The 13,859-nt window shown below is 38.6% G+C and overlaps 1 protein-coding gene across 4 annotated transcripts in view; it reads right to left on the bottom strand.

The window, feature by feature from the left end:
- Window positions 1–13,859, bottom strand: part of LOC130917173 (stromal interaction molecule 1-like) — an 84,742-nt gene that overhangs the window by 42,963 nt on the left and 27,920 nt on the right. For all 4 annotated transcript variants that reach the window (XM_057838286.1, XM_057838287.1, XM_057838288.1 and 1 more), the window contains exons 5-7: window positions 8,249–8,360; window positions 7,988–8,103; window positions 7–184 (exon numbers count right to left, since the gene is read on the bottom strand). In XM_057838286.1, the coding sequence (XP_057694269.1) occupies window positions 7–184; window positions 7,988–8,103; window positions 8,249–8,360 (406 nt within the window). The remainder of the gene's footprint in view (window positions 1–6; window positions 185–7,987; window positions 8,104–8,248; window positions 8,361–13,859) is intronic.

The following is a 13,859-nucleotide window of genomic DNA, read 5'->3' as shown; positions in this document are numbered from 1 at the left end:
ACTAACTTTTGTTGCAGGTCATGAAGACTTTGTTCGGCCTTCTGCAGGCCCTCCAGATCCTTCATCATCTTCTTCATGTGATCCTTGGAGTAGCGGTTCTGGATGTAAGCGAACCAGCAACCGCCCATTCCGATGACAATGGACACCACCAACATGAAGTCCTTCAGATGGTTGTGTCTGTTCACTGAGAGATACGGAAACGGAAGTGTTATGCGTTTATTTAACATTTAAACTAGATGGCTTAGTGTATTTTCTTCTTCTTGTCATACAAGAAAAAGTACTATATGGACCTCATAGTGTAATACTTTTCTACTCCATGCATGCTCCACCAATGCCCTGATAAGTACGCAGAGCCCTGATATTTTAACTATGACCGCCCCAAAAAGTCCTTTTTCTTCCCTTCACTAGACAGGGTTCAGGTCGAACACTCTGGGCGACACACGTCTGCGCACGTCCACGCGCATCTCATGGCAGCCGCGTGGTCTACGTTTGGCTAAAACACTCCACACGCGAGCTAGTAACTGTCCACAATTTACCCTGGATTCTGCAGGCACCTTTAAGTCATTTATCTACTTATAGTGACCAAACACCACAATTGTAAGGTTATACCCTCGTAGAGCTTGTAAAAAGAGGTGATTAAATATTTAAAGTAAAAGAATACAAACATTTGGGCGAGGCTCCAGGTCAGGTTGCAACATGCTCTCAAAAGCAACAGCTCAACGCGTTTGTTGTTTTTTCAAAATGAGCTTTGTGTGTTTTTTTTTTTTGTTTTTTTTTACAAAAAAGTTTTTTCCTCGAGTCTAAAGCTGACCGGTTCACAAGTCAGTTTAACATAAGCATGTGTTTTCGTCATAGCGTTCAAGTGGAGTTCAAAGATCCCCCTGAATTGAAATGCAGCCGCACAGCTCCCGTTTTGACACTGAGCCAGACGACACCAGCGCAAGGAGCAGGCATCAACACAAGATATTTGTATGAATATTTGTATAGTTGACTAATCACAGGGTTTCCCCTACAAATTAATGATTGTGGCGCACCGCCACACCAAAATAAAAGCGGCCCCGCCGTGCAAAAGAGATCTTTAAAAAAAAATAAAATAAAATTTAAGGCCGTTTCAAACTAGCGGCAGCCTAGCGTGAAGGGTTCAACAGCAACTAGAGACGTCCCGATCGATCGTCCGTTCACGTCATTTTCAAAGTATCGGAATCGGCAAAAAAATATCGGCCATGCCTTTTTTTTAATATATATGTATTTTTTAATTAAATCGTTTTCTAATTGTATTTAACGTTACAGACATAATATGTTACACTCATCCAGAGTATTTAGTTTAGGCTTAAGGTAGGGTTATCAAATTTATCCCAATAACGGCAGTAATTAATTTTTTAAAAAATGTATCACGTTAAAATATTTAACGCAATTAATGCATGAGCTGCACGACCCACTCACGCATTGTCACGCTCAATCTGTAATGGCACCGTTTTACCTATATAGAGAGATAAAAGGCAGCGTAAAATGAGTAGAGTGAAATTTGGCAGCCTTTGGAACCTTTTTTTAATTGGCTAAAGCCTTACAATCCCTCTCCCTACGGTTAGAAATATCATGGGAAGCAATGTGGGGAAGCAAGGTAGCACTTGATCTTTTTCTTAACACCTTATGTTATTTGCCAACGCAGAAACATATATGAATTGGTAGCACTACGCACAGTCATGGTTCCACTTCCCATCATGCATTTGGCCACGGCTACAGTATCATTTACTGATAGCTCAACAAATACACTAGATGGCAATATTTAGTCACAAATATACAAAGTCACAAGTCTTTCTATCCGTGGATCCCTCTCACAGAAAGAATGTTAATAATGTAAATGCCATCTTGAGGATTTATTGTCATAATAAACAAATACAGTACTTATGTACTGTATGTTGAATGTGTATATTCGTCCGAGTTTTATTCATTTTTTTCTTAATGCATTGCCAAAATGTATATGATCGGGAAAAATTATCGGGAATGATTGGAATTGAATCGGGAGCAAAAAAAAAAAAAACAAAAGCAATCGGATCGGGAAATATCGGGATCGGCAGAGACTCAAACTAAAACGATCGGGATTGGATCGGGAGCAAAAATACATAATCGGAACAACCCTAACGGCAAGCTATTCATTGTGTATTGTAATGTCCGTAACTCGGCAAAGCCCCCTTAAGAAACATTCGGACGAGGAGCTGTGACATAGAGGGAAGCGAGATAGCGGTCGCATGTCACGGAAGCCCGCTATTATTTTGTTATATATTTTCTTCATTATTTTTGCCACAATAAAGTGGGTTAGCCAATACAGATTCCTCTCCTTCTTCCCTCTATCCGGGGCGTTACAGTATTTTGGATCGGACTTTTCAGCGAAAGTAAGCAGTGGACGGCCGTCTTGGACAGAACGGCAAGTTTGAATGAAATTGCGTCGAGAGGCGAGGGAGTGCCATCGTGCTAATATCAACAACGCGTTCAATAGCACAGAGGCAGGCGTACTTATTATATCTGCTACCAGGCTGTTTCGGCGGACGAATATAAGCAATCACGGCTGACGAAACCTTGATAAATGTGCTCTCTTCGTGAGCTCAGCGACACTCGAAAAATTACTCTCATCTCCTTGCTGAGCTAACTGGTACCTCAATGTGCGTTTGTGTGGAAATGGAGTTAAAGAACAACAACAACAACAAAAATATTCACCTTCTCACCGAAACTAGTAAAACTCTACACGGCGAGTAGAATTTCCCCCTACTCCTTGAAATGGATCCATTACAAGGGCGTAGGTTTGGTCCCAATTAGGGCTGTCCCGAACGACTAATTTCCTCCCGATTAGTCAGCCGACTATTTTTACGACATTTTGGAACACCTAAATTCTTTATTTATGTATAAATAAATAACATAAATATCAATAATAAATCACAAACAATGAGGTCAAATGCTGCTGGCATTAACTAGTGCAAAAAAAAAAGTAAACCAAAACACTGTGACTAGAGATGTTGGTCTGATCACGTCATTTTCAAAGTATCGGAATCGGCAAAAAAATATCGGACATGCCTTTTTAATTTTTTTTTTTTTTTTTTTTTTTAATTAAATCGGTTTCTAATTGTATTTAACGTTACATACATAATATGTTACACTCATCCAGAGTCTTTAGTTTAGGCCTCAAGTAGGGTTATCAAATTTATCCCGATAACGGCGGTAATTAAATTTTTTAAAAATGTATCACGTTAAAATATTTTAAGCAATTAATGCATGCGTTGCACGGCCCACTCACCCATTGTCGCGCTCAATCTGTAATGACGCCGTTTTACCTATATAGAGCGCTAAAAGGCAGCGTAAAATGAGTAGAGTGAATTTTGGCAGCCTTTGGAGCATTTTTATAATTGGCTAAAGCCTTACAATCCCTCTACCTATGATTAAAAATATCGTGGGAAGCAATGTGGGGAAGCAAGGTAGTAATTGATCTTTTTCTTAACACCCTATGTTATTTCTCAACGCAGAGAAGAAATATCAATTGGTAGCACACAGTCATGGTTCCACTTCCCATCATGCATTTGGGCATGGCTACAGCATCATTTATTGAAAACTCAACAAATACACTAGATGGCAATATTTAGTCACAATATACAAAGTCACATTTATCCTTTAAGAATGACAAGTTTTTCTATCCGTGGATCCCTCTCACAGAAAGAATGTTAATAATGTAAATGCCATCTTGAGGATTTATTGTCATAATAAACAAATACAGTACTTATGTACTGTATGTTGAATGTATATATTCGTCCGAGTTTTATTCATTTTTTTCTTAATGCATTGCCAAAATGTATATGATCGGGAAAAATTATCGGGAATGATTAGAATTGAATCGGGAGCAAAAAAAAAAGCAATCGGATCGGGAAATATCAGGATCGGCAGATACTCAAACTAAAACGATCGGATTGGGATAAAAAAAACATGATCGGAACAACCCTAACTGTGACTTCACATTTTTAACAGGAGTCAAAACAAATCTTACTCTTTTTGTGGTATGTCATTGTCTAATGAATATTCGTTCATTCGCTGCCCACTCCCACTTCAAACGGATTGAACGTCTACTAGTGATAAACTCATTCCAATTCACAGCAGAAGCTTATTTTTCTGTTTATTAGTTGTTTGTAGAATATCCTAGAATGATTTCCTGACCAATGTATTGATAATATGGATTGATATATATAATCGTTGTATCACCATATTGTCAGATCATCGTTATCGCGAGCTTTGTATCGCAAATCGTATTGTATCGTGAGGTACCAAGAGGTTCCCACTCCTACTCTGAAAAGTCGCATAAAAAGAAGTCCTTCAGCCCACTGCAGTGGTGGAGGGACAGTGAAGAAAAGTTCCCAAACCTGACTCTCCTGGCCAGATCATACCTGGCAGTGCCTGCAACTTCAACACCATCTAAGCGTCTTTTCTCAGCTGCTGGGCACATTGTTACCAAAAAAAAAAAAGGACACCTGAGCATGTAGGCAATCTCACCTTCCTTCATTTTAACGTTTAGAACAATATAGACATACAACAAAAAGAGTAAGAATTGTTTTGACTCCTGTTGGAAAGGGGAAGTCAGTGTTTCCGTTTACATTTTTGTTGTTGTTTTTTTTTTTTTGCACTAGTTAATGCCCGCAGCATTTGACCTCATTGTTTGCGATTTATTATTGTTATGCTAGGATATGTTTATTATTTATACGTTAATAAAGAATTTAAGTGTTCCAAAATGTTTTTGGGTGAATTAATTAGCGTCAACAAAAATGTCATTGCTAAATTAGTTTAAAAAATAAAAAAATATTAGACTAGTCGACTAATCGTAAAAATAGTCGGCTGACCAATCGGGAGAAAATTAGTCGTTTGGGTTAGCCCTAGATTTTTTTAATTAAAAAAATACAGTATAAATAAATTAAATACATACAATTTTAACAATTATTAAAAGCATACAGGAGAATATTTACTATTATGAACTTCATAAAACATAGAAAATTCTCAGAGCAACAATGTCTCTCAATGATTAATTAATTCAAATAGTTGCTGATTAATTTGATAATCGATTAGTTGTCATCTAGTCAATCACCGGTAATCCAACGCACAAGGAAGTGTAAGGAAATCAGGATAATAACCTCCATTTTCTCTATGCAATCAATGCCACTGAATAGAGTCTACATGACACACCAGGCTAGCAACAAGCGTAAAAAATCGGCCTTGTGTAATCATGGACACGCAACAGATGCACTTCAAATCAGTGTGCGGAATTGTGTAAGCCTTGTCAGATGAGGATGTGCCTCATTGTTGCACATGTCTTAAAATGGTGCCGCATTGGTGAGGGAGCCAATGTGGGTGCGAGTGCTTAGAGAGGCTGTCAAAGTCAGACGCCACTCGTTTGCATCTACCCGGGTGCCGACACCCACAGTGACACATGCCACGCGCAGATTCTGCTTGCATACTGTGCCCGTTACGCTACAAAGTGGGCCGACTAGCGTCACCCATGCGTGTCCCCAGCTAGTCATGCTTAGGCAGATTATATGGTCAGATAAAACAAACATTCCAAACAACTACCAAGTTTCCTGGTTTCCCACACAGCTGTTTTGAATATCACTGGTGCAACAGAGATGAAAATTTTCATTTTACTGAATTTAAACGTTCTTCCTAAGGAATACAGGGGAGAATTAGCAATAACATCAAATACAATGGGGCGTTAACTTAAAATTCACTTTTTTCTATGAATGACCTCTATTGAGCATTCGAGTTTTCCATTTGCAATTTGGCAGATCACAAAGAATTCTTTACATAGAGAGTGGTCAAAAAATGTGCTTGCTTTAAACTGCCTATTGTCACCAACAGTAGATGTTTATAACAAAACTATTAACTAAGTAAACAGAAAAGAACCTTTTGACCAAATTGCGTATTTCTTAAGATGCAAAGCAAGATGCTAACTTTATGCTATATCTGTAAAATGCCACCGACATCTTACAATTCAGCATTATACATTTGTTCTGGTTGCCACTGTAACCCTGGTTAACATAGTCTCACAAAATTAAGATTCCATTGATAAAGACAAACATTAAAAGAATACATTGCTTAAACCTTAAAATGGAAAATGTTTTAAAATCCGTGTTTTGTTCAAGATTTAAAACCTGATATAACCAGTAAACTAACTATTTAATTGAGAAGAAATAAAAAGTTTTCCGCTAGACTTCCATTTTGAAAATCTCAATTGGGGAAATGCACCGACATGGAAACTTAGAATGCTCACAACTTCACCGCTGTTGCTCACACTTGATTGAGGAAGGAAAGTGGGGAGTCCATTTAGAGTTATTGTTGAAAAGATTAAAATATTTAAATTATGTCGCTAAAATTTTAACTGTGAAAGGTGTATTTTCGGATATTTCCCAAGCTTTGTTAATCTTGGTGACAAACCGCTTTGCTAAAATGGACTTGGTGAGTTTGAAATTATACTTAATATTTCAGTCATATTGTATTGGTCAGTGTATGTTAAAAGTTTTAATTCATGATATTTATGTCGCACGATTATTGGTGGTTAATTAAACATATGACTTCGCAAAATGTCCCCTTTTTGTCTAGCCTAGCCACCTACATTGTCGTTTTTAACATGTGCCATTGCAATTCATTCGACAATAACTTTAATTTTAATTGTATTTGGACCTCTTTAGTATGCGAATTACTTTATTTTTTATATTTTTGCTAATTACAGAGGCTATTAAAGCTTGATTCAAAAGTGACTGAACAATTAGTGGAGTGACAATTTCCAACTGAGAGACAAGATGGCGAGCTACCCACAGACGACCCGTTGAACTACAGTGGGGAGAACAAGTATTTGATACATTGCCAATGGGTTTTCCCATTGTGAGTGTATCAAATACTTGTTCTCCCCACTGTATGCCTCACTCAGGAGCGAGACGCATGCATGAATTCTATTTGGCATCCATCAACCTGGTAGGCTGCACCATGTTTTTTGTTACCCAGCGGAGTTTTTTTTTTTTTCTGCTCTGGACCACCAGAAAAACTGGACGTAAGACATTGCTATAGCGATATACCGAGAAAAAAAACTGGACATAAGACCTTGCTATAGCGATATACAGATATACCCATTCAGCCTTTTGCTGAATTTGTTTTGAGTTTACTCTTCTTGTCATTTTTATTTTTGTTATGCCGCTGTCCTTAATACCTGAAGTGCTACTGACTTAAAATGTTGTTGATCAACAAAAGAAAAACATTTGATGAGAAAAATTGAATATTGAAATTCAAACTACAAACCAACTACCTTCAGTAGTTCAACCTAGCACTGGTCAATAGTTATTTTGACTGTAATTACTTCATAGGTGTTACACCACAAATGAGCAGCTGTATGTCCACTGAACTGTAAAGACATATTTTGGATTTTTTTTTAATTCTTTACAATCAATTAAATTGTTTTATAACTATGTATATACGGTATATTTCTCAAAAAGTAAATAGCTGTACGTTGCGATTTTTCTAACAGGGAACAAAAATGCATTGGAAGAGATGAATGGGATTCCCCTTAATTTCGATGTACAACTGCAATAAAACCCCTTATGGACACTGTCTATTTTAGATGACATTTTAGATTCTATAATGGCCACACAACTGTTTAACGACACTAAGCTAAGAGAGACAGGATGGCAAAGTGTTCAATGTTCATAGGAAATTATGGTGGAGTTTGGAATAGGGAATTGATAGTGATTCAATGGAAACGGCATCATTTCAGCAAATCAAAGGCTTTTCTACTTTATTTTGGAGGTTCTGCTGTAACTGGTTGAGAAAAATTGACAAGCATTTCAAATTGTCTTTGCACCCACTGACATGACAAAAGAAAAAGCAATTGACAACTTTCAAATGCTTTAGAAACCTCCTCTGAAGCCACAATTATGTGGAATTCATGAACAAAAGATTTAATGACACTTACTGAGGGGTGCTCCGAACAGGACGGTGTCCAGAGATTTGAGTTGCAGCTTTTGAACGTGGCTGCGGTCCAGAATCTTGAGGATGGCGTGTGTCAGAGTTGTGTTCTTCACAGCCAGCCTGAGAGAGAACAGACACGAGGAAGGAAGTTCAATGAAGATGCATCATGCAAGCACACAGTGTATTCTGTTCGGCTGGCTTCTCAAAGTCGAAAAACACCAAATATTACGCAGCTTCCATTGAAACATGACAACCGGGTCCTCACCTGGGCATGGAGCTACCGTTAAAGCTCATCTTACGGAAGGCCTCCACGTACTGCGGCAGCTCCACATAAGTGATGAGCCATTCCACTACCTCGTCCACTGTCCAGTTATACACTGAGGATAGTGAGCAGAAACATCAAGGTTGTCAAAACATCAGAATCTGATTTAGTGCTCAATATATATACAGTGGGGCAAATAAGTATTTCGTGACCCGTCAACCACTAATTGTGCAAGTTCTCCCACTTGAAAATATTAGAGACGCCTGTAATTGTCAACATGGGTAAACCTCAACCATTAGAGACAGAATGTGAGGGGAAAAAAATAATATCGTTTGATTTTGAAAGAATTTATTTGCAAATCATGGTGGAAAATAAGTATTTGGTCAATACCATAAGTTCATCTCAGTACTTTGTTATGCACCCTTTGTTGGCAATAACGGAGGCCAAACGTTTTCTGTAACTCTTCACAAGCTTTTCACAGACTGTTGCTTGTATTTTGGCCCATTCTTCCATGCAGATCTCCTCTAGAGCAGTGATGTTTTGGGGCTGTCGTTGGGCAACACGGACTTTCAACTCCCTCCACAGATTTTCTATGGGGTTGAGATCTGGAGACTAGAAGCCACTCCTTTGTTGCCCTGGCTGTGTGTTTGGGATCATTGTCATGCTGAAAAACCCAGCCACGTCTCATCTTCAATGCCTTTGCTGTGGGAAGGAGATTTTCACTCAAAATCTCTCGATACATGGCCCCATTCATTCTTTCCTTTACACAGATCAGTCTTCCTGGTCCCTTTGCAGAAAAACAGCCCCAAAGCATGATGTTTTCACCCCCATGCTTCACAGTGGATATGGTGTTCTTCGGATGAAATTCAGTATTCTTTCTCTTTCAAACACGAGAACCTGTGTTTCCACCAAAAAGTTCTAATTTGGTTTCATCTGACCATAACACATTCTCCCAGTCCTCTTCTGGATCATCCAAACGCTCTCTAGCGAACCGCAGACGGGCCTGGACGCGTACTGGCTTCAGCAGGGGGACACATCTGGCAGTGCAGGATTTGAGTCCCTGGCGCCGCATTGTTACTGATAGTAGCTTTTGTTACTGTGGTCCCAGCTCTCTGTAGGTCATTCACTAGGTCCCCCCGTGTGGTTCTGGGATTTTTGCTCACCGTTCTTGTTATTTTGATGCCACGGGGTGAGATCTTGTATGGAGCCCCAGAAGGTGCAAAAACATTAGCTGTTTTAAAGGCAGTACTTATTTCTCTCAACAATACAATAAAATTTACACTGGTGAAATGAATTCCACATTTTCTGGAAACAAACAAAGTGTCTTTAGAAATAAGAATTCTTTTAACAAATTGATTTTGTTTTCACAGATTTCTGTACTGTTTCGCATGTTTGTAGTGTTACCGCTGTACTTAATCCTGGTTTTGCACGTTCTGCACCTGGAGTGACTCTATGTACACGACCAAACAACGCACAAATTGACATGGGAATACATGTTAGCCAATGCACTAATTAGCATAGTGCTCGGCGATAACTATCAACATCTCAAAAACAAAAACAATAAAAACTAAACAGTACAAGAGGGTTCGTGTACTCACTTCTGATAGACGGACACAGGACTTAGAAAAAACTCTAGTGACTTTTTCTCAATTAATTCGACTTGAACGTACTGCTGGACAACTGAAAGACAAGGAGCAACGAACTATCTCTCTTCCCCTCACGCTCTAAGAAATAACTTGCGCACAGAAGAGGACCCAAAGCGCGACTGCCGGGACCTGCCTGTCTCATACACAAATTTATTTTCGAGTCTTTTGAACAGGAGTAAATGCTCAGTAACTTCAGCTGCAGCCATCATAACGTTGTGCGTGCGTCCGTTAAAGGGGTCCGGGTGGCAGACGTGTCTTGAATTTCGTTCCGCTACGAGCGGCTGTCATAAAGTTATTAGGGAAACCATCGTTTTTGAACATTTATTAATCATAATCGAATAGTCACTTGTGGAATCTTGATGCATCTAATAATTGTTTTTTTTGGCACACCGCTACATTTTACCCACTTTAAGAGCACCTAAAGCCTGCTACAAACCTTCACAACCTCCAAGGGAATTTTAACCTTTTTTACCCGAAAATCGAGACATCTATCCCTGGCAAAAATCTCCACGATCTCTGAAGGGATATTCAGCATTAATTTTCACCGTTTTCACATCCAAAGCTCGCTACAAACCTCCAACACCTCACAAGGGGTTTCAACAACGTTTACTCACTGATGGAGCATTCAATCCCCTCCAAATACCTCCTAAACCTCCAGGGTCATTTTCAGTGGTACTTTTCACCGTTTCCCTTCACCATTATAATCAGTTCATATATATATATATATATATATATATATATATATATATATATATATATATATATATATATATATATATATATATATATATATATATGTATATATATATAAATTTGAGAGCACCTAAAGGTTGCTTCAAACCTCTAACATCTCTGGGGAAATTTTAGCTTCCTTTTAAGCCGCAATTTAAGAATCATATCCCACATACGCGATCACTTTGCTCGTGAGTGGACCAACATGACATTAAGGAGGTGTGCCAAAACACACCTATGCAACACGCAGGGACTGTAATTAAACCCTACTTAGTAGTTTTTCACCTTTTAAGGTGGGGTTCTGGTCCATATTAACCGCAAAAAAGGAGGAATCACTGTATTCCATAATCAGTTAATCCTATAACTTTGAAAACAAGAACCAAACCTTTGGTCTATTTTGTCTTACGCTGAAATCCTGTAAAATTATAATCACTATGTAATAGGGGTCTAAAGGTACACAAAAATCTCGGTTCGGTATGTACCTCGGTTTTGAAGTCACGGTTCGGTTCATTTTCGGTACAGTAAGAAAACAAAATCCAAAATATAAATGTGCTACTTGTTTCTTACACACCTTTGTGCTTTCAACAATAGGAACATTAGCCTATACAAAGCTAGAATTCTGCTCAATAAGTAGCGGGTATATAAAGATAATCCAACAACAATTTGCATTTCAGACCCCGCATATTGGTCAGCTTTCTTTCTGAAAGAAAGAAGAAAAAAGAAGTCCTGTGCTAAAGAGAAAAGCAATCCCAATGACAAAGATTTTAACATGTATTTTACAAATGAAATGCCTCAATGAATCATCTTTTTTTCTTATGAACGGTTTTTAGAAGATTGGTGGATTTTCTCAAGTTAGAGCGCCACACAGAAATTAATACATTTAATTGTGTAAGCAGGATCTGTGTATTATTCTTATTATTTAGTTACAGGTGTTTTAGCTCATTTCAATTTATTTTATTATGTGTTTCTATTTTACAAATGTGATGTAGTATTCATTTATAATGTATATTTTATGTTGTAAAACTTTGGTTCCTATGTGAATATTAGTTCCTACTTTTTTTGTTGTGGTAGGAGGGTTTTGTATTGAACACGGGGGCTGTGTTGGTTATTATTATAGCAGAGAAGACAGCAGTAAATAAAGACAAGTCAACTGTTCCCCCATCTCCCACTCAAGACTCAAAAAGTGGGTTACGATTGCATATTAGTTTGAAGATCGACCGGATCAACCGTATTTTTATTTTTATTTGAGGCAGGAGGGTCGCGTCTCGCGTCAAATAATAAACTCTGCTGTTCTTTTCGCGTGCGTCGTGTTAAGCTGCTTTTGGGACGCGTCTAACACGCGGCCGCACTGCGACTGATGTGCATTGGCTGATTGACTTCAACGCCCGCGTTTCACCGCGTTCTCCTGGCGGCCACGTTGTCGCGCCATTGACGTTTCTGGGTTATACTGTCCTACCGTGTTGGTCCTCTTTATAGTAGAGAAGACGGAGTAAATATAATCTACACAAAGAAACTGTAACCCGATTGACTCGCAGCCTCAAAAAGTAAGGGTTACATTACGTCAGAAACTCGTTCGGTACGCCTTCGTTCCAAGCAGAGCACCACGTACCAAAACGGTTCAATACAAATACATGTACCGTTACACCCTTACTATGTAAATAAGAAAAGTAAGTAATGTGTCTTTATTTGGTAACGGTGGAAAACGTCTTGGCCAGATGAATTTATTAAAAGAAAAAAAAAAAATGTTATTCAACAATTGGAGACAAATATGTACCTATAATTTACACCATGTTTTAATTTTCTGGTAATTATTATTTTTCTATATTTAAACTTAAATTGTGTTTCAAATACAGTAGCTTAAGCTATTATTAAATATATACCCCTTATAAATAGACCCCATGCACTTATAACTTGGCTAAGTTTACAGTTGGCTAAAAAAATATAAAGGTTTACTTTGCGTTGTAGCCAAAAAGCACTCGTAACATTTGTATCCGGGCCGCATCCCAAATCAACTATCCAGTGACATAACACTGAAAGAGAGCCTGAAATGGGAGCGGATGACCCAACCAGCTCCACAGCTGCTGGTGCAAAGTGATTGTGAGTGAGTGGACTATGAGTGTGAGAAAAGGCAGCCGGCAGAAATTGTGTGAAAGACACGATAGCGAGATAAGGCATGGCACATGAAAGCTCGACCAGAAGAGAGCAAGGGAACTAAGGGGGTGCTTGACAGCATGCATGTCGGTTATTGTGTTGACTGGCTAGAGTATGTTGCCGAGTGGGCTGCTCTTCATTTGACATAGCGGCAGATAGCGCGCCTTGACCAGTAACAAGTGAGTGAGAAGGTCAAGTGGCAGCCGGCGAGAGACACAGATTAGTCACTTGTGTGGGTGAAAATGGCATTTAGAGAGACATGTGTTCCCACAGGGGAAGAAGGACAGAGACCTGCTACAAATAGAAAAAAAATAAATCACACCCACTGAAGAGGTTTAGAATTTTCCTGCTAATGCCGTTTCATTATGGCCTGACTAAATGACCCACTCTAAAGCGCAAGACAAGGTGATGATCAAGTGTATCCCAGTGGAAGAAAATCTTGCTTAACAATGTCAGGAAAAAATACATTTCCCCCCTGTATAATAGCAAAGAAACACAAAAACAAAACATTGTTGCCGCAATCTGGTCCGGTGTGTCGTATTTGCTGCCCACAGTCTGCTGCGCCCAGAAGTATGGTGTATAGTTGTTTCATACACGGATTTCACTCAGATCATTTTTTTTTTTTTTTTTTTTAAAGACAAGGGAAGGGAGAAGGCCATGCCAGTGTGCTAGTGTTTGGTTTTCAGCTATGCAAATAGAACGGAGGGTAAATACAAGCGTGGCTGCTGATCACTTGTTGAAGAGATGGCTGCACACTGTTCGGCAAAGAAAGACAATGAGGGGGTCAAGGTTGGGGTTGCTTCATTTAAGGACCGTGTTGGGCACGTTACTTTAAAAAAAGTAATTAGTTTTAGTTACTCACTACTTCTTCCAAAAAGTAACTGAGTTAGTAACTGAATTACTCTATATTAAAAGTAACTAGTTACCAGGGAAAGTAACTATTTCCGTTATTTTAAAAAAAAAAAAAAAAGTTGTATGTCAAAGAATTTGAAATTTTCTGAGCAGTATTCAAGTCAGTTGAATAGAGAAGGACAGGTAGTTGTGCTATAGAACCTTGTAATATTTATTGCACCTCACCAGCAACA

This window comes from Corythoichthys intestinalis, chromosome 6 (assembly GCF_030265065.1).
Source record: "Corythoichthys intestinalis isolate RoL2023-P3 chromosome 6, ASM3026506v1, whole genome shotgun sequence".
In the NCBI taxonomy this organism is placed as follows: domain Eukaryota; kingdom Metazoa; phylum Chordata; class Actinopteri; order Syngnathiformes; family Syngnathidae; genus Corythoichthys; species Corythoichthys intestinalis.
Note: the sequence above shows the minus strand (reverse complement) of the source record. Positions and strands in the feature narration are given on the sequence as shown.